This window comes from Podarcis gaigeae (genome assembly GCF_964106915.1).
Source record: "Podarcis gaigeae genome assembly, chromosome: 14".
Classification (NCBI taxonomy): Eukaryota; Metazoa; Chordata; class Lepidosauria; order Squamata; family Lacertidae; genus Podarcis; species Podarcis gaigeae.
The window spans coordinates 18,558,568-18,580,352 of record NC_139690.1 but is presented as its reverse complement, the minus strand read 5'-3'; the positions used below and the strand labels follow the sequence as shown (position 1 = coordinate 18,580,352).

The following is a 21,785-nucleotide window of genomic DNA, read 5'->3' as shown; positions in this document are numbered from 1 at the left end:
CTCTGTCACAGGCTTTCCCAGCTCAATAAAGCCTGTTACCTCTTCAGCTTTCAACACCTCATCTTCTCAGTGTTCTCCCTCGGACCACTCATCATTGTCCCACCACCACTCCCTGGGCTCTGAACCTTCTTTCCTTGATGGCTCCCCAGCTGGTTCCTCCCACCATTCCTTTGTGTCCAACCAGTCCATGACAGTACTCTAGGCAGAGTCAGGCATATCTATGCTCAATTACTTCATTAAGCAGGCTTACATGTTCCAAATTACCATGGGATCAGGCTACATGTTTTAAATTTAGCCATTTCTTCCTGATGGCTTTGTTCCATTCCTCCATGGTGACTCAGAATCTTTGGGACTTAGTCACCTTGATAGACGTACTAGCCTTTGGAAAATGTGCCTACATTCTTACAAACTTGTTTTTATAAATTGCGCTTTCAGCAAATGCACACAAAAAACGCCCAACACAGTAGTGAAGGAAGGATATTTTTACAGAACTATGTCAAACACCCAGGATACTAATATAGTCAGAATTACTGTAGAATAGTACTTTTGAGACTTATATAATTTAGGACCAAGTCACCATTTTAAACTTGGGACAACAGGGCTGCCTCAGACATCGACTATGGGGAAAGATTGTAGCTCAGGGTGGTAGAACATGTGGTTTAGATTCGATCCTTGGCATTTCTAGTTTAAAGTATCAGGGTTAAGGGTGCTGAAAGTTGTGAGGATTCTCTGCACAAAGTGGTGCCAGACACGCCTCTGTGGGGAAGGAATTATACAACTTAAGGGCTGCAACACAGAATGCCCTCTCCTGAGGATGGTGAAACTACCAAGAGGGTCCCCTCTGCTGATCTTAACACCCAAGAGAGTCTGTAGGCAAGAAGGCAGGTTTTAAGACATTTGGAGCACAAGTTGATTAGAGCTTTATACACTAATGTCAGTACTCAGAATTGGGCTCAAGAACAAACTAGCAACGAATGCAATTAAAATTTATGAGTTCTAAATGGAACCCTAGCTAGGGTTGCCATATTTTCAGTTGACTTGTCTAAGATTCAGGACTGCTGCCTTTCAGAAATTACCCCCGGACGTCAATTCCACCTTTTGAAATCCCGGTAATGTCTGGACGTATGGCAGCCCTAACCCCAGCCAGTAATCTGACTGCCGCATTTTGGACCTGTTGCAAGTTTCCAAGTCATCTTCAACGGCAGCCCCACATAAAGCAACAATTGCTGTCTCCTTTTACACCTTCTGTGACAGTGCATTACAGCACAGGTGCCAGTCAATCAGTGCCACCTATAGTCGTTTTCTGCTGCAAACTGACAGAAGAGGATTTCCTGAGCTCAGGTCCAAAGATGTTGCTTCCACAATAGTTTGTATGCCCAAATAATGTACTTAATAGTCACATGGATCCTCTGCAGGGGCTGTCTCTGGGTATGAATTCTAATAGAAAAGAGAGTCTTTTATAGAGGAGAGTTAGAAACTCCTATGTCTGGTTTGGCACAGGGTCCCCATGTCTTCTACCCCAGCCGTGCAATATGCAGGCTAGAATAAGTATTATTTTTGGTCTATTTTTGCTTTTGCTGGTGGCTGTTATTACAGCTACCAGCTGCAGTTTGGACTAATCTCCCAAACTGAATAAATGTTTACACTTGGTCCTCAAGCCATTTTGGAGCACTTCCACTAAATTCAGTAGGACCATTCTGAAATAAGTGGGAGGACTGCAGCCGCTGCTATCAAGAGGCAGCGATGAGAACATATGACTCAATTATTCTGTAAGCACATGAGAATCCAAGACACACAAAGGAGCTGTCACGTTGAATCAGCAAGTGCCACCTTTGGCAGTCGCTATGAAGGTCTAGTATAGCAATCGCATGCACATGATAATTTGAAGGCCAGGCAAATGTTAAGCAAACCATTCTTTCTATATTCAGGGTCCAAATGTGAGTGTCAGTGCTTTTGTGCCAAAATGTCACCATCCACACACAAGAGGGAAATATTAGCAGGCTCATGGGAAGCCCAAGCTTTGCAGATGTGCACATGCAACCAGTGGTGTAGCGTGGGCAAGTAATTTGCACCCCCTAACCCGTGGATTTGTGCCCCCTAACCCTAACCCCCAGATGTTGCGCCCGGTGCGGCCGGCCCCCCCTGCACCCCCCACGCTACGCCACTGCATACAACCCCCCCAAAAAAAACCAGAGAGCACCTAATGGGGAGGGAAACCCCAAAATAGCTCAGAGGACTAGATTAGCTAAGTGTCCATGCAATGCTGACTGAATGTTGGAGTGAAACAGTCCAACTAGAAGGGGAAACGGAATGCAGTAGCCATTGACTAGCTGGCAGGAGCTAGTCAGCATGCAATGTTCCATTGAAGGTATCACTTATAATAAAACATTTTTTAAAAATGTAACATTTGGTATTTTTACAAGGAAAATATGTGGATCACTGAAACTGAGTTATGCTTTAAACACTTGAAAATAGAGTGTCTTCTCTTTCGCCACCTTTCCACTTTAACTTGCCCCCTTTTCTAAAAATAAAATTTGTGCACAATGTCTACTTTGCCCTTCAGGAGGAAGCTCATTGACCTTTGGCTAATCATAGTTTCTCAGCTGCCTGTACCTCGCAGGGTTGCTGTGAGGATCAAATAAAAGAACACAGTATGCTTAGCACAGAGCTCACTGGAATGAAGTCTGGATGCGATGCAAATGTGATGAACAATTACTGTATTTTTTGCACCATAACACTCACTTTTTTCCTCCTAGAAAGTAAGGGGAAAGAAATGTCTGTGCGTGTTATGGAGTGAATGCCTGCGGGTGGCGGGGGGGATCTGCTGCAGTCGTGAGCAGAGGATCCATGGTTCCCCTTCCTTCCCTCCTCCGTGGTTACAAAGCATGGATCCACATGGATCCTCAGGATTTTTGCATTGGGCTACTCCAAACTCACTGTCAGATCACATGTCTGTGGCCACAGCATGAACCACAAAAATCATATATCCACTATTTTGTTTAGAATATATTTTTTATTGTTTTCCTCCTCTAAAAACTACATGCGTGTTATGGTCTGGTGTGTGTTATAGAGCGAATAATGCGGTATTTTATTAGTGCAAGCTCACCATCAACCAGCTTTAAAGCATCTAAGAGACCTCATTTTAGTGGGGAATAAATAAAGCATCAATGGCTGCAGTTGGGATTTTTATAAAAGTATTTGCTGTCTTTTTCTCTCCTCTTCCCCCAGTTCCTTCCTTCTTTATTAATGATAACAATAATAGGAAACACTCAGATCTGCAGCTAATTCCTATTTGTTGTGGAGAACATTCCCCCTCCCCCATGTTGTTATTCATGACTTTTTTTTAGTGCTCAAAAAGGATTGCATGTGTGTAATTGCGAAGAGGACAATACTACTAATTTCTGTTAAGCTGAGTATGAAGAATTTTCAGTCGCTGCCCAAATATTTAGGATAGAAATTCCTAATGCATGCGACTGTAGCATTCTTTAAAAGGCACCAGCTCTTTCTTCATCCAAGAATAGCTGATGGAAAGGAAGATCTAGAGGTTAAAGCGTAGAAGCATGAGTCAGACCAATATATCTCTCACCAGCTGCATGCCTGCTTTTCTTTTTCTCCCTTTGGAGGGGTTTGTAAAAGAAAAAAAAAATCATTCCTGGTCATCCTTTTTAACTATGTTCACTATGGCTGCAATGAGAATGTCATGCCTAGTGAGTGAATTGTAAGTGCAGATGTATTACAGGACAAGGCGATCACAGGACAGGGACAAGGACACAATCATGGCATGCCCTTGTCTCTCCCAAAATACTTTTTGTTTTAATGCCCACTTGTATTTTTTGACATGGCTTGTCACATGGAGTATGTCACTTGGGGCACACGGGGGGGGGGGGAGGGGGAGATAGGCAGGGCCAGCTCTTTGTGGTAGCCCGCAGCCAAATGTTTGTACTGAAAGAGGAACTGCAAAGGCAGCTTTCCGATCTCATTGGCAGTCTGTGCACAGCAGCTGCCTTCCTCCTTTCATATCTTCTGCATGCAGCACGGGCCTGCACACTTGGATGAATAATGAAAGGGGCTGTTGCTCACTCTGTTTGGACCAGCCTCTCTGCGCAGCCTACAGGCTGGCTTTGCAAACAGAGGAGGAGAATGAATGGCATTGGACAAGGGACCTGTTCATAAACACATGAGCTGCCACGTGCAGAGGCTAAGACTGCACTTAAAGAGACCCGCAGGATGAATCATAGGGCATCACAAAAGGATCTGTGGAACTCCACCCTCTCTCCAGACAGTGTAGGCAACCACTTGAGAAAAGGTCAATAAATGGCTAGAGTTTTGCAGAGTGCTATTTAGCGATGAGCAAATATGCCACATTCAGTTCCTCTCAGTTTGCCATTTTCTCCGATCTTGAATTAGTTCCACGCATTTCCCCATCAGTTTGTGATTCTTTGAAAAGTAATCATAAAAAAATTAACCAGCATTTTTGTGCAAATTCCTCTTAATATGCACATTTTTTGTAGGCAATTTTGCGTAACATACCAATCCTTACAAAGCAACATTGCTGATATTATGCATTTCCTATGTATTTTTCACTAATGAAACATTTTTTAATTTTGTTTGATTTTACTGTAAAGCTGCTGCGATCCATTTATCCTGGGGAAAGCTGGCACTTTCCCAGTGGGGAGAAAACAAGTCGTGCACAGGCTGCTATACATTCTGAGAGGGAAACATGGCTTGCCTAACATTACAAGCTTTTCCAAGCCAGGCAAAGGCCTTTCTATTTGCCCATTTTTAAGATTTCCCTGTTGTTTTCAACATCACACAGAAAGCTGCCTTGGCCCATGTCGCTCAGTACTGTCTACACAGATCGGCATCAGCCCCACCTGAAAACTGAACTCTTTCGCATGCAAAGCACCTGTAGTGGTTAAGAGCGGTAGTCTCGTAATCTGGGGAATCGGTTCGCGTCTCCGCTCCTCCACACGCAGCTGCTGGGTGACCTTGGGCTAGTCACACTTCTTTGAAGTCTCTCAGCCCCACCCACCTCACAGAGTGTTTGTTGTGGGGGAGGAAGGGAAAGGAGATTGTTAGCCGCTTTGAGACTCCTTCGGGTAGTGATAAAGCGGGATATCAAATCCAAACTCTTCTTCTTCTTCTTCAACTGCTCTCATAGTTGAGCTATGGCTCCTTTCTGTTCTATACAATATTTCGAGCTTTTGAAGTTTGTGGCTCTTTTTTATTTTTTGTATGTACAGTATGTTACTCTCTTGGAAAGGGAGGGCGATGAAGAAATATTATGAATGAATGATACAGCCTGAGGCAAAAGAACTGAGGCAGAATCTTCCACCTGAGGTAAAAATTAAAAAAACAAAAAAACCAACACCCACCCCGCCCCTTTCCCGCTCATTCCCTCTTTCCCCTCAGCGCGACGCAACGCTCAGGCACGCGTCACTTCTCCACCCAGCCCTGACTGACACCCCTCCTGGCCCAATGGCGCCTCGTGTCTCCGCCCAACTGCGTCATAAGGAACCAATGGGCATCCTCCTCTTCCTCCTCTTCGCCGGACTGCTGCGGGGAGGGCAGGGCGGCGTCGGCGTCGTTGCTGCTGCCGCCGGCGCCGCCGCCCTGACAACCTCCAGGCCCTCCTCTTCCCACCCCCTTCTCTTTCCCAGTTCCCACTCGGACGAAAGGCCGGCTTCCGACAGCCAATCCGGCGCCGGCTGAAGGTGGAGAGTGGCAGGCGCGGGCGCCAATGGAGTGACAAAGGCGGCGGCTGAGGAGAGGGAGCGGGGAGGGGTAAGCTGGGAGCACGAACCAGGCGCGGGTGTGTGGCGGCGTATCTCGATGGGAGTCGCAGTCAAGACAGGAGAGAGCGCGAGAGCCCGGACCGGGCCTACGCAGGTGAGGCTGGTGAGGTGCGCTGGGGGAGGGGGGTCGGGCACGAAGAAGGGGGAAGGGATGTCTGTTATGTGGGGGGGGGGGCTGAGGCAATTTCCCAAATTGGGCGGCGACCAAGAGACAACCCCCTCCCCCCCAAAAAATGGGAGGGGGAGGATGTGGTGGCACTATTAGTCCCCTCGCCCTTCTTCCACTTGGACCGGGGGGGGGGGGGAGAAGCGGGAGGCCGAGGCACCTTCGCACCTGCCTAATGTGGCGGAAAGAAGCAGGTGATGGGTGGGGAGGAGCGCGGCTGGTGGGCTTCTGTCGATTCCCCCGCCTCGCACCCCCCCCATTTTGCCACCCAAAGCGGCGACAACGTGGGGGGGCGGGGTTGGCTTTGTGACCTTGGCCCAGAGGCCTCCCTCCTTTCCCAGCCATGCCCGGGCTGCCCATCCATCATCATCACCCTCTGCAGGGAAAGGCAGGCCCCTTCTCCCCCCCCCCCCATAACAACCACCTAAATTCCTGCTGTTGATTTCTCCTATTCTCCTTTCCAGCTTCTATTTCCTCTCCTCCACCTCCCTCCTCAAACTGTTCGTTTAATTTAATTTTAAAGACATTTTTAATTAGATGTTTCATACACACACACACACACACAGAGAGAGAGAGAGAGAGAGAGAGAGAGAGAGAGCGCCGTAGCATCTTATGTGGGCTTCTCCCTCTCAATCCCTCTCTTTCTCTCATAGGTTTTCCACAAGCGTTTGGTTGGTCGCTATGAGGATAAGATGCTAGGCTAGATGGGCCAAGAGCCTGATCCAGCAGGGTGGTTCTTAGCTTCTCTCCTCTCCAACACCCCCCCCCCCCCGCCACACACAATTATTTTGTTACTGTTCCATCTCTTTGAGTATTACTTAATAATGGAGTGTAAAAAGTAGCCTAAACAAAAAATACTGGCTCCAGTGGCATCCCTATAGCTTTCCTCTCTCTGAACGTTAAAATCAGCAGGTCCGTCACTTCAAAACTGGGGAAAGAGGGAGAGTTTTCAGTATCGGGGCTGTGTTTTAAAAACAGCCCCCCCCATCAGAATAAAGGTCTATTTAGTAAGCAAAGCCTGGAGGCAAGGGTCCTCCCCTGTTCAATAACAGGGGTTGCCTGTGCCCCAGAAAAGGTAGTAAAGAGGTACAACGATTACTCCAAGATTAAGTTGTAAAAGTTGTAAAAAAAACCAGCATTTTATGTGGTTATTCTTTGTCATAATGGAAATTCTCTTGAGAAATGATAGGGTCTACAACTCGTGAATTGTAACAGAGTCTGCTTTTTTCATCCTAAATGGTCTGTAACAGTGATGGCTGAGGTTCTGTCCTTTACCAACTGTTTCCTCTTTCACCTCTTACAAAGGCTCTTGTCTGTTTTATGGGTTTGGTTTCATGGGCTACGCCCCGCCTAACATGCCCATTGTTGTTGTTTCCCCATTACTGCATGGTTTTAATATAACATGAAGTATTACTAGACTCGGTTTATCCTCTTCTTACATTATGGACTGGGGTAGGGGGTTGAGGTGAGTTTTCAGATCTCTCTCCTTTTCTCCTATTCCCCAATATTTTTGTGTGTGCACAGGCAGCAACATTTACTGCCTAGGTTCAGCATCTTTTCCCCACAGAGTAAAAAATATTCTCCCTAATTTTTCTTTCAAATATGCTTCCCTTCCTGTCATCTTGTTTATTACTTTCGGTCCAAACTATGGTTATCCAAGTGCTAGTCACCTCTATCCTTTGAGCCATGTGTTGCTTCTGCTTTGGGAGATTTCACTGAACTAGCCCGCTGTTCCTCCTAGGGTGTTTCTCTACTTCCTGCTGTTTCTGAATTGTACCCAAGACAGACTTCCTATTATATATTGACTGGTGATTATGATCTTCTGTGCAGGGGCGCCAACTTATAAAAAATATTGGGGGGGGCGGGGGCCCATACCGACTTATAAAAAATATTGGTGGGGCCCCAAGACCTCCAAACCGCTGCTGCTGGGGGAACGAAAGGGGCGAGCCCCGGGCTGCCCCGACCTTAAGTGAACCTGTGAGGGCCCGCCCTTTGCGGCAGCCGATTGGCTGCCGCCGTGGGCGGTGAATATTAATGAGCTAGGGGGAATCCCCGCTTCTCGCGGGGCTGACGCCAGCCCCGCGAGATTGTTGATGGGTCGAGAGCCCGCAACCCCACCCCCTCTCTAGATCGGGAGTGGCTTTGTTTTAACTCATTACTGAATGTATTTTAAAAGGTAACTATCGTCAAACAAGGAAAATAAAAAATACCAACATAATTTTGTGATTTTACAAAGCATAATATAACTAATAATTTTCTTAAATTATTGGGGGGGCGGAGCCCCCCAAACGAATTTTTGAGGGGGCTCGGGCCCCCTCAGGCCCCTTGGGGTCGGCACCTGTGCTTCTGTGCAATGCATACATGTTCGCCCGTATCCAGCCAGCAAAATGGTGCCCCACCAGGCGTGCTTCAGAATTTCATTGACATTGGTTGTTATCCCCTCTCTACAAGTATATGTTGCCGGAGGAAATAATGACAAATGTCAATGAAATTCTGAAGCAAGAAGCCGGGAAGGGCACTGTCTTGCAGGTGGAATGTGAGGTAATGTGTAGACATTTGTCTTCCTATTCCTGAATCTTAACTATTCCACACTTGTCTTATAGCTAGGCTTTATAGATTGGTTACTTAATTTAAAGACACTTTATAAAGTTAGTTGCTCCAATCACCTGGGATTATTTTGATTAATTGATGTTGTTATAAGCCATCAAATAGATGAGATTGCACTGATAGAATAAGACTTATTCTAAAATAATCCATGCACAAGAAGACTAAAAGGGGGCATTCCCCTCTCCCTTTTGCTTTTGCTCTTTTGTGTTATACAGTTATACTGCTTTAGATTTCACCCAATTGCTGTTTTGTCAATGACGACCTTGTTAGCTTTGCATGAAGAAATGAAAAGTACTGTAAATCTTGTATTGTGTCCCTTAAGGGTATTAAATACAACTGTACATATTCTGTAATATGTAGCAGTTAAAACAAATAGCTGGCAGGGCTTGTCACCCAGTGGTATATACATGTTCTGCATAGGCAATCCTAAGTTGTCTCTTACAGAAAAGTGAGATGCAGAGATGCAGTGATAAAGGCCAGAGTGGGTGCTGGCTTTGAGTGGCAACAAATTTGGTTTCTCTGATCCTTCTGAGACTTCTTCGGCCATAAAGACCAAATGTCTCCTGCTGAATATGTGTCTTGTGACTCTTGATAATGCGCTTTTGTGCTTATGTTCACTGTGGGCCTTGCCATCTTGCTATTTGCTTGATTTATCTGTTACATTTTATAAATGATGTTAGCTGTTTTGGGACTTTGGTTGAAAAATGGGATATAAATCTACTAAATACCTAAATATGTACTTGCATATTTTTTCTGTGTATCTGAGTCAATTTAAAACTGTCAAGAAAGATCTATAATGGTTTGTATGAGTTGTTCTGAAATATGTTCTGTGTATCTGTAGTAGTACTTTCATAAATGTACTACTACTTTGATAAATGTACTACTAGTTGGACCATCACCTAAATCTTTTATCTACGATTTACTCAGAGTAGACCTATTGATTCTCCTTGCCTTTTAATTGGTCTCTTAGTATTAGTATATCATTCAATACACCCCTAACATTGTCAAAGGATCATACTGCATAAATCAGAAGTTATGTTTAGACAATTCCTGCTTTTTCACTATTCAGGTTACAGACAGCAGCTGCAAGCAGTCAACCTTTCTTGGACTTAAAAGAAACTCTCTTCTGAGAGTTATCTTGCACAGAGTCCAACAGTGTTGCTTCTGTTTAAGCAAACAGCATGGGTGTTTATCTCTTAAGAGTTCTGACACTCAAAACTGCTCATATAATATAATAAAAAACATATCTGACATATTACTGGATCCATGTCTTCTTCACAGCGAATATTTTGCCCACAATATCACTTTGTCCCTCCCTTATAGGGACCCACCCAATTCTTCTGATTGCAAATTGCTTTAACTGATTTTAATATTTTATACTATTACAGTACTCTATTTGTTTTAAAATTCATGTTCTACTCTTTTTTTCTAAACTGTGTCATGTCATGCCATTATAACATTATCATTATAACAGAGTTCGGATCAGTCTGCTTTTATAAAGTCCTTCACTCTCCTCGGCAGATACTTTCATATCTTAAGGCAGCTGAGACAAATAAATAATCATCTAAGCATTCTACTTATCATGTAGGAAGTTTTGAGCTATTTTGGAAGATAAGTTTTTATTGTGGAATTATAGATTCATGAAGGCTTTGTTTGGTAGTTAGATTCCATTATTGAAATAGAGAGGGATTTCCCTTTGTTGGGAAAGGCGCTAAATGTGAAATTGCTTATTATTATACTTTGAAGGTGCTGGCTGGCTATGAATTAATGTTTATCTTTCAGCTTGGTTTATAGCATTCTTTCAAAGTTTTCTTCTCATCCTGAATACTGTGTAATCTTAAATTACTATGACATTTCATAGAAGAAATAATTTTGAAGATCTAGGAGTGGAAACTTTGGGTTGTGCAGTAGAGATTACCAGAGCTCTTACATAGGAGAAGCAGGGTATTTTTGTCTTTTTTTAAAAAATATTTGTGTGGCTTAAAATTAGTTGCAAATAAACTCATGCTGATAACTGGCATGTAAAAAATAAATGAGAACTTTTTAGCATCACTGTTGGTGACCTGTTTGGCCTTGTGACTAATAATATTTACAGTTTAATTATACAGTAGGACATTTGGAACTTCCTGTCATTTAGCACTAAAAAAATGCAGATCACGTACTTGTCAGAATTATGTAACAGTTCAGCAATGAATGATTATATTCCAAAGTTCACTTTCTTTTGAGAACATTCTGTAGGCCTGAAAATGTATATAGAATGAAATATTGTTCATCATCAAACCAGTATTCAGAACTGCAATGGGGAAGTTAAATTGTATATCAGCTTGTTTAGCTCCGCAAATGTTTCCAGCGACTGCAATTGAAAATGAAGAAGGGGCTGAAGTAGATAAGTCCATCTTCTGGCAAGCAGAAGATCTCTTCTAATACTAGTTCCATGTGCAGCACTGGAAAAATGTGTAGGTCATAGTGTTTGGGGTTTTTAGTTGGAGAGGGAAGGCAGGTGAGAAGCACATGATAATGGTTTATAAAATTTGTGAAGAAAGTGGATAGAGATTATTTTAATAAAGCTGAATGATTTGAGATTCAGAACAGTCAATAGGAAGTACTTCATAGGTAAAGGTACCCCTAACCATTAGGTCCAGTCACGGATGACTTGGGGGTTGCCCGCTCATCTCGCTCTATAGGCCGAAGGAGCCGGCATTTGTCCACAGACAGCTTCAAGGTCATGTGGCCAGCATGACTAAGCCGCTTCTGGCGAACCAGAGCAGCGCACGGAAACACTGTTTACCTTCCCGCTGGAGCAGTACCTATTTATCTACTTGCACTTTGACGTGCTTTCATATTGCTAGGTGGGCAGGAGCTGGGACCGAGGAACGGGAGGTCACCCTGAAACAGGGATTCGAACTGCCAACCTTCTGATCGGCAAGCCCTAGGCTCTGTGGTTTAGAGCACAGTGCCACCCGCTTCATACTTGCGTATAATTAAACTATGGAGTTGGCTTTTGCACGTTGTGGTGATGGCCATCAACTTAGATGGCTTTAAAAGGGTATTAGACAAATTTACGGAGGATAAGGCTATCAGTGATTATGGCACACATCCAGGATTAGAGATAGCATGTCCCTAGTTGCTGGGGAATATAATGCTATTGCCATCGTGTTCTGCTTTGTGGGTGTCTCAAATGCAGCTGCTTGGCCATGCAGAAAAACAGGATGCTTTACTTACTAGATAGGGTCATTCATAGCACAAGCAAATAGGCAGTGGTGAACGCTGCATGCAGATGGGCTTCCTGAGGACATATTACCTAAGAGTCCCAAAATTGAGAGCTAATGCTGACTATGAAGCCTCTGATTGCTTATATGGAGTTTAAAAGAATGAGATCTTAATAACAGATCTTCCACAAACTGCATTTAATTTGACCCTCATTGTATTCTCTGAGGTGTAGAATCATGAACTGAAGAATGTAAGCACTAGTTAAAGATAGAAATGTATGTGGAATTCAGACTTGTAGTGGATTAGTCTTTGCATGTCTTTCAGATCTTCAGTAACTTTCAAAGTGAAATGTACATCTTTTTGAAATAGAGGCTGCAGATTTCCAAACCTTGGATATTAGGTTGTAGAATTTCTGTAGTGCTTTGGCATATAAATGCTTTCATTAACATCAGTAACTGGTGATCTCTATTTTTGCTTTTGACTGTACATTAAATGCTTCATCCATCCAGTCCAAAACAGTAGACCTTTATCATACCTTTGTATGATATACCTTTATAGCTCCTTGAGAATAAAATACTTTGCACATTGCTTCTTTATCAAAAATCCGGGTAGAGACTATGCTAATTCCAATTTATGCAGATGGAGATCTGAACTTAGATAGTGATCTTGTTCAATATTAGTGAGCAGTGACCTCAGATGTTTCAAATCTGAAACTCTGTCCCTCATACTGGGTCACTTGCACAATCCTTGAAAATACAAAGTCCATATATTAATAATCTCTTTCCTCTTGATAATGAAAAAATGTTGAATAAAACCCCATTCATATCCTATTTTCCTGATGGAGAAAATTATTTACTTTTCTGATACCTGACAGTTTATGCAAACACACATGGACTATGCCCCGAGCAACTACGTTTCTGAACCCTGGTACCTTTGGTGGAGACGAGTGGGGATGGCATATGTTAAGAGTGTTCCACCCTGAATTGTAAGAAGTAGCTCTTATAAATGATGAAAGAACAGCTGTGAGCTCAAATTCCAATTCTTTGAACAGTCTTTCCCTTCCTTTTGTTAGCTTTTAAAAAGGGCATTGGGTAAGGAGAAAATGTTGAGCTCGTTGTAAGTACTGCTGTCTTCTTGGAGGAACTAGATTAACAAATAGAAGAGAGTGCTAAAGGTCTTTTTTAGATTATTTGATTTCCACTCCTCATCCTTCCTTTCTCCTGTCCCCTTCCACCTTTTCTCTAGATGAGCACAGTTGTGATTTGGGTATACTGGCCCTAAAATTCCCCCTCCCATGCTTCTGACACAGCTTTGTTACTGGTAACTGCTTCCTCTCTTTGTCTGTTCCTAGAATGTTTAAAGAAGAGTCTGGATGTAGCAACAGCTCACTGGGGGATTCTCACTTTCCCATTGTGGTGCTTCCCAGTAGCGTTGGCTATGACATTAGGTAATGAATTGGTCATATGGAGAATAATAGAGAAAGAGCTCTTGTGAAGCCTCAAAGGCACTAATCTTTTTCAAAGATCTTGGGTGCTTTGGCACCTGAAACTTTCACAAAGGTTCTCCCCATTGAGGTCTCACAAGAGCCCTTTCTCACTTACCCTCCTCAATGTAAAATGCATTGCTATTGGAAAGCATCACAATGGGGGAATACAGAAACCTTCAGAGTGAATGAGATGTCACTATGCCCAGCCAACTCTCCTTTTAAACATCCTAGGAGCAGACTAAAGAGGAATCTGTCGAAGGTAACTTAAGCTACATTGTGGTGTAGTGGTTAAGAGCGGTAGTCTCGTAATCCTGGGGAACCAGGTTCGCGTCTCCGCTCCTCCACATGCAGCTGCTGGGTGACCTTGGGCCAGTCACACTTCCTTGAAGTCTCTCAGCCCCACTCACCTCACAGAGTGTTTGTTGTGGGGGAGGAAGGGAAAGGAGAATGTTAGCCACTTTGAGACTCCTTAAAGGGAGTGAAAGGCGGGATATCAAATCCAAACTCTTCTTCTTCTTCTTAAGCTACATTAGAGATAACTAAACTGGTGATAATTAATGCTCATGGACATTAGCCTATTCCAAATTGGTGCCCTCCTGGTGTTTAGAACAGCTCACATCAATTTCAAGTTAGAGGGCACCAGGTTTGGGAGGGCTGGTTTAACACACACTGCCTTTTGCTTCCCAATTTCTACCGAGCAGTCAGACTTGAAGCTACAGCTCCTGGATTCCTGTTGTTTAATTACTAGAATGCTTCCTTGTTAAAGACTCAATGTTCACCCAGCTCTCGTGTCTTGGAGTCTGCTCTCCTAAGAGCATAAAAGCCTTGGTGGAGCAGACCAAAAGCTCATCTAGTTCAGCATTCTGTTCCCATAGTGGCCAACCAGATGGCTATGGAAAACCCACAATTAGCACTCTCCCTACTTGTGCTCACCAGCAACCTCTAATAGCCATCATGGCTAGTGGCTGTTGATAGCTTGTCCTTCCCAGTCCTAAATAATGCACACTTGTGAATTCACCACTGTTAACTCATCTTGGAGGGGCAGCTCCCATTCTGAACTTAATGTCCTTATTAGCACTTGGCCTTCTTTGCCAGTTTAGTTGTTTGGACAGTAAACATAGGGAATGAAAGGCATGCATTTGATACTTGTGGACTTCTCTGCTTTGTCAAGTAAGTAGACTCCAATTTATTTTTAGTACTGTATCAGTGCCCATTGGAAGTACTCTCACTACAATTGATAACAGGCTTTGCCATTTATACCTTTGAAGGATATAGAACATATTCCAGTTTTGAATTTTGAATTATTTAGCTTATTAAAAAGGTGAATGACACTACAGCCATATTCCTTCCTCCCTGTTCCCTGGGTGCGGCAAGGGTGTATGCTCTACTTCTGCAAACATTCGCTTTAAATGTCAAGAGCTTGATTGGAGTTTGAGTTATTACTAACTTCCTTTGCTTTAGGCTGGTTTAGTTTCTTCTAGAGTATTTAATTGCTAGCACAGGGTGTTGCATTTGATCTTATCTCATCAGTCCCACCCTCCAATCTTTCCTTCATAGGGATATTCTACAAAGCATTATACTATATATGTTTCTGCTTTTATACTCTTCTACGGCAGGCTTCCTCAGACTCGGCCCTCCAGATGTTTTGAGACTACAATTCCCATCACCCCTGATCACTGGTCCTGCTAGCTAGGGATCATGGGAGTTGTAGGCCAAAAACATCTGGAGGGCCGAGTTTGAGGAAGCCTGTTCTACAGTATTGCCTCAGTTCCTGTGATTACGCACACCAAAGGTTTTATCCATTGTAACAGCCATCACTTCAACCATCTTTCATCCAGCAGATATTTTGCACAGTTTTGCATTAGCATTAACTTCAATGTAGACTTTCTTTGAGTTTTCTTCAGGTAAAACGTTGCTGCTGTCAGATATGTGTTGGGGCAGCTGATATTGAACAATACAAGTTTTGCTAATGTTAGAGGAATTCAGGTTGAACAACTTTTTATAGTTTATAGGTACAAAAGTTTTTATTGTCAGCTTAATTTTGACTCAGGCAGATGTACAACCTTGTTCTCCTATGTAGCATAAATATTATACAGGATTGTATCTCGTGGCACCAGTATTGCTGATTATGCCAGCTTTTATTGGCTTTTTGTTGTATAAAATGGGAATCTACTACTGTTACATAGATCATATGTATATATAAATCTATGTATAGATTATATCTGCTGCCATGCTGTTGTCTTTGCAATATGGTTTTGCCAAAATATGGAGGCAAATCATATTCACAGATTCATATGGTAAGCTACTGCACATGATTCGCTCTCTTCAACTTCAGATGGCCCCTAGGTAGCTGGCTTGCATGAAGTGAACCTATGACAGCTATCCTCTTGTGTTCTAGATGGGTTGTGCTCTGAGCCTGTTGTGACTGTTGCTGTGTTATTATTGCCAGTAAAATAACATTCAGTATGTCTCTTATTTTATAGGTTAACCTTGATTTGAACAACGTATTTGCTTAGATGATTCCCGAGTTTCCTGCATTTAAGAATAAGTGGCACACAGCACAAGGTGGGTTTTATGTGCTTGAATGCATTATTTGAGAGTTGTCAAGGACTACTCTCAACATCCTGCAAATTATTGCTAAACAGAGTGCTGCTATTTTGGTATGTAATCTAGCAATGCTTTTTCTGCTGGTCTCAGTTGTGGCCGAGTCTATCGTGCCAAAATTGTTGTTGATGTTTTATTATATGGAGGAAGCTTAGGTTGCCCGGGAGCATATGTATCGGCTCCTAACAAGTCCAGATCAGCTAACCAGTTAGTTAAGCTTTCAATAGAGGTGTAGCAAAACCTCTTACTTGAGATAAGACATCTCCAACCCCATTTCTTGTACTCTTGCCATATGAAGAACAAGGTAGTCCATATAAGACAAATTAATTTCATCTTGCTTTCCAATTACTTCTGCGTCCCTTGATTCACAATAGTCAAGCATGGATTTGTGGACTAAACCTGACAAAGGAGTTCCAGACAATTTATCTAAAGCACTACAGGTCTGTGTTTTTGCGGTAACTGTATTAAAACTGTTAAAACTGCAGAGTCTCCTTCGTCACAGTGAGCTTTTAAAAAGCATTCCTTATCAGTTGAATGCTAAATGCTACTTTCCCAGCGCCTGTCCTCCAATTAAAATATATTGCTTTTAAGCCCACGTAAAAGTAAAAACAGATATGCTCCTTGCCTGTATATTGCAATTAACATTAGTGGCTGAGCCAACTGACTTTAAAACTATTCAAAATAAAAAAATAAAAACAGACCACAGAGCTCAAGGACAAGCAGCCTTACTCATTGCCATGTTCACATGGACTTTTGTAGCTTGTTCTGGGGAAACTCTTAAAAGCTTCAACGAGAGAAACTGCAGTAACAAATTGAGCTTAGTAATAACAGATGGTTGCATTTTTCACTAATACTATATTCATTTTACAAGCCCACCATTCATCATAATGATCCCAGGGTGGGATACAACATAAAAAGCAACATAAAACAGAGTGAGCTATTGCAGTGACGTTAACCATTATCATAACATGTCATCAGATTGTTGGATAAAAATTACAATGCAATTTTTACTAGTCCAGCAAGCCGTGTAATTGGCTACATAACCTCAGCACTTACATAAGCCTTAGATCTAGAGGGTAGCCCCCACATGTGGTCCCATCAGTGGACATGGCCTTTTTGCTGGTGATATAGGATAGGTACATCTCTGTGGCTGCAGCCTCATAGCAGAACTCCTTTGTGGTGGGGTTGTGATTGTCCCTTACATCATAATTATTACACTGTTCCTAAGGAGCCCACTTGTTTATCCAGGAAAGGAGAATGGGGCCAATGAATTCCTTTTCTGTTGTGCTTGTGAGTTCTGTGTCTTAAATTGCATTATTGATATTATTTTGTGTTGTTTTTTTTAATTGCTTTATTGATATTCTGTATTGCGTTTTTGAGGTTGTAATTTGTTTGTATTCTTTGCTTATCTGTACTCTTCCTTGGGTTCCTAAGGTAGGTAGAATGGGATAGAAATTCAAGGTTATCCAACCATGTTTATGTGGCAAGTTTGTCAAGGAGTGGCTGTAGCTGGCAAACCAGCTGGTGCTGACAGTAGACACTCCTTGCCATTGACAGTTGCACAAGTCATCTCCTGCATGGATGCATTTGCTTCTACTCCTCCATGATTCAGCATCTTTGTGTAACTTCTCTTGCGATTCTTGTATCTTGTTTCAGTTAGCTGATTTTGTTTTTAGAATAGGCACCAGAATTGTTCCTTTTTATTCTTTGCTTGGATAGGAGCTTTATCAACACTGGCAGAGTCATCAAACCACATTTAGACAGCATTTGGGGGGGGTTGGAATAAATATCCTAATTTTAAACACTGTCTACAGAATGCTAGACACTGTCAAAGCAGCTGACTGATAGTTCTGTCATGCAGTTGTTCTTTCGAGTGTCTAATTTTTAATTGGTAATATAGAGATAAAATTCAAGATACGGATTGTCAACCAAGAACAGAAATCTCTGCTTTGTCAAAATGTTCTGGTGTAGAGTCTAGAGATTTATTGTGTATGTACACATAGCTCTTAAGCTAAACTGGATAATCTGTTCTGTGTGAGCCTGCCCTGATCTGGGCTTTTTATGAATGTTTTTTATACATAAAAGCATTTCTAACAATACTGTTTCATGGCACCGCTTTGTAAGCATGTCTCAGTTGCTGAAAATAGATTTCTGAGCTTTATTTTTCTTTCATAGATTTCAAGATGAATTCCTTAATGGAAACCCCTGAGCTGCCGGCAGTATTTGATGGGGTGAAGTTGGCTGCTGTAGCTGCTGTTCTTTACATTATTGTCCGCTGCTTGAATCTGAAGAGCCCAACTGCCCCTCCAGATCTCATATACCAAGACACTCCTTTGTCCCGCTTTCTACTCAAGTCATGCTCTCTTCTAACCAAAGAGTGAGTACCCAATGAATATATGAATGTTTAGGTGTCCAAATGCAAAAATTCATACATAAGAAGGGAATTATTTACAAATGGGAAGAGATCTTTTATTGGGAATAGAATGGAACATTTTTGTGCAAATATTAAGATCATAAAGGCTTATTATGTGAATGAAACATTTCTATCTTTGGAAACTTGTGTATCGTATAGAGATGTTGGATTTAAGAGAGCGGGGCTGACTGCATCCTGTTGTTGAATTCACACTCGGTAACAAGCATGACATATGGAAAGAACCTATTTTGCTTGATCAAACTCCAAGGCCCATCTAGTCCAGTTTTCTATTTTTTACGGACAACCACATGTCTCTGGTGATCATAAGCAGGGCAATTAAGGTAATGACTTTCCCCTATTCAGTCTTCAGTTCTAGTATGGGGAATGATAGTGCTCCTGTACTTTTTGGAGCTATCAGTCTAGCATCAGGAAGTGTTATTTGCTGAAATGACCACGTCATTGCTATGTCCTTAGTTGAAGTTGTTTTGTAGCAATAAACTAATTTTGTTGAGTTGGACTAATACCCATTTGCAGTGAGATCTTTGGTTTGAAGAAATAGTATTAAAATATTACTTACCGTGAAACCTCAAAAACTGCCAAAATAATTAGTCAAATCTACTTTCGTTGGGGGAGGCAGGAGATTTCATGGCAGTAATGCATTAAGCTACCATCTGTACCTGCAGATACTGCACAAAGGTGAATGAACAATCCACATTTTTAATCTACTGTGACTCCTCCACGCTAGGCAAAGTAAGAATCTTTGAGGAGTAGATGGAAAGTCTGATCTATAGGAAAAGACCATTTTTATTTTAAGGTTTTGAGATTACTATTCATTGTATTAATTTTCTTTTTGCTTTGTGTTGATGGATATTTGTTTTTTATTTTTGGTGTGTTAAAGTGAATATTTTTTTTAAAAAAATCAAATTGTGTGCAGTGGGAGGCCCCATTAGCGAAAGTGCACCTCAGGATAAGAATGGTTTCAGCTTAAGAACAGACCTCTGGAACGAATGAAGTTCATAACCAGAGGTACCACTGTAATAGCAGAAATTTCTGCATCTTTATCTGCCACAACTCTGCTTTGATGCAAATGTACAGCAACCCCCTTTTCCATTATGGAGATATGTCCACTGTTACATCTCCTTACTGGTTGAGTTTCATTGAAAGAAGGCAGCAAATACAAAGGAAGAACCTCTCAGAGAAACTTATTATTGAATCCAGTAGTATAGAATTTCATACTTCATGGCTTCGCGTGGATTATCAGAGGTGAATATAATTATACATAGATAATTATGTAGCTAAATAAAGTGTTGGTTAAATCATTAATGTAAAATTATGTTTGATATGTGTGGGAAGCAATAGCTTTATAGAAAGTTTCCTACCTTTATGATACAAAAATCTGAAAGCTTTTTATACAGGTAAACTATTGCAAGTCTGTCTTGTTTAAATGTGAATATAAACTAAATGTTGGATTGGAAAATGAATATGTATTAAAACAGCAGAGAAGTAAAAAAAAATTCAGGAAAAAAGATTTCAGGAAAAAAAGTGTCAGGTGCCTCTCCATAGGGAGGAGAGCTTTCCAGAAATGAGGCCTTTTCAAATACTGCAAATCACATTGCTACCTGATCTAACCTGTTTTTGTTTTTTTGCCATTATAAGCTGAGTGGGTTGAAGGAAAATCACCTTCAACTATCTGAATTTGCTGTACTGTATAGCCAAATACTTGTCATACAGTTGTTCTGATTTGAATTTTAAAAATCCTATTCAAAATTTTAAAATCTTAATTTTTTAATTTAAACAATTATTTTTATCAATGAGACTTGATAATGTCTGCATTTGAAGGCTCTTCAATAGTTTAGTGAGCATGTTAGTTTTTTTGGTTTTTTTTATCTACTTGGGAGTAAGCATTGAACACAGAGGAACTTTCTTCTCATGAAACGTGCAGGATTGGGTTCCTGTTAACCAAGTAAAAAACTGCTGTTAAACCTTGTACAAAATGCATGGAATCTTAATTACTGTGTTCCATGGGATATTCCAAGGACCTTACTGAGGCTTAAGGGATTTTGCATGCCTCTTCTAGCTTGATCTCCTGATTTTAAAGGACTGCTGGAACAAGTGAGTAAAAACACACACAGGTCAAACTGTAATTTCTGTTTTAATCAAGTTAGCTTGTGTTGGAACTGGACTCCTGAAAGGAGCGTAAAATAATGACAAACACAGCACAGTTGATGAGGTTTAACTTCACTTACCACCTCACCAGCATTTGTAGTAATTTTTGAGTTTTTGTTCTCTTTCCCCCAAAATCATTCAACAGTAGTGAACACTTGTCATGGGGTGGCAAGGTCAGCAGGACTGCAAGCAGAACATGATAAAGTGTTTTAATCCTTTTGGCATAGTACATAGCACAATACCTCTGTGTTCAACCTGGATAAAATATTTTAATAGTTAATGGGCCAAGCTGAGCTTTTTACATTCTATATTAAGGTAAAGTGTGCAATTGGGTGGAAAAGCAAAGGACAATTTTAACAAGCAAGTAAAAATGGCTTTTGCTTGCTAGCTTTTGGATCAGCTCTCAGGGTGATATGGAATACATGTTGCAGGCTAGACAGTTGGTTTCCTGTGCTGAGATGGTGCAATACTGAAAAGCAAGATTTTATTAAACTTGTAATATTTCCATGTATATGATCTTGAAAGGCTTGAGAGGCTAGTTGACTGCTAGAGGAATGTGATTTGGAAAGCAAAATACTAACACTCAAATAAAAAGAATATTCCATACATTTGCATCACTAGTGCTTTGGTTATGGGCACTTGGTTATGAGACACTCTGCATTGGCCTTGGGAAACATTGCACAGACTCATCATTATTCCCAACGCTCCTGGGCCACTTGCAGAACATGAGCTATTTCATATGAGACTCCTTGTAGTTGGATATGAATTAAATTGCACATTGGGGGCCTCTTGAAATGCCCTTAGATATTAATACCATGGAATGATGGCAAAAGAGGATTGATCCAAAGTCTGTCAGCAGTACAATAGAAACTGCTCACTGATAAACCACTCCCCAGTGACAGTGTTATCTGTTATCAAATGTAATTGTGTGCAGCTATTCACCGTTTCTGTGTTTCTCACCAGCATAATGCATGTTTGAACTGTGAGTAACTGCACTGCAAATACACCTTTATTATGAGAACAGTCATGAAGGAGAAGAAGCTGTATATTAGGCTGCTAAATGCTTTGCTTCATAAAGGAAGTGTAGAGTTTGGTGGAACTCTTGAGCCATATAAATGTATTGTGTTTGTGGTTGGTGAGAAAAACAGGAAAAGGTAGTACCCGCTGTGAAATTTTTGCAAGAACTACTTTGTGAGAACAGTGCTGTGGAGCAAGTCAGTGGTGGTAAGACAACTAAGTCATTTTTAGAGTGGTCCCACTGATATCAGTGGTTTAATCAAAACACTTAGAACCAGTGACAATTAGAGTTAAGATTTCCCCCCTAAAAGTTGCCATCAG

General features: G+C 41.6%; 1 protein-coding gene across 3 annotated transcripts in view; it reads left to right on the top strand.

Annotated features, from left to right (window-relative positions):
- The first annotated feature begins 5,552 nt into the window (after window positions 1-5,552).
- ABHD2 (abhydrolase domain containing 2, acylglycerol lipase) overlaps window positions 5,553-21,785 on the top strand; it is a 45,241-nt gene continuing 29,008 nt past the window's right edge. The window contains exons 1-3 of one of the 3 annotated variants that reach the window (XM_083712800.1): window positions 5,553-5,889; window positions 15,748-15,829; window positions 18,044-18,245. In XM_083712800.1, coding sequence (XP_083568926.1) covers window positions 15,781-15,829; window positions 18,044-18,245 — 251 coding nt within the window. In that variant the 5' untranslated portion in view covers window positions 5,553-5,889; window positions 15,748-15,780. Of the gene's footprint in view, window positions 5,890-13,460; window positions 13,524-15,747; window positions 15,830-18,043; window positions 18,246-21,785 lie in introns of those variants that run through there. The other 2 variants (XM_083712801.1, XM_083712802.1) reach the window with 2 other exon arrangements.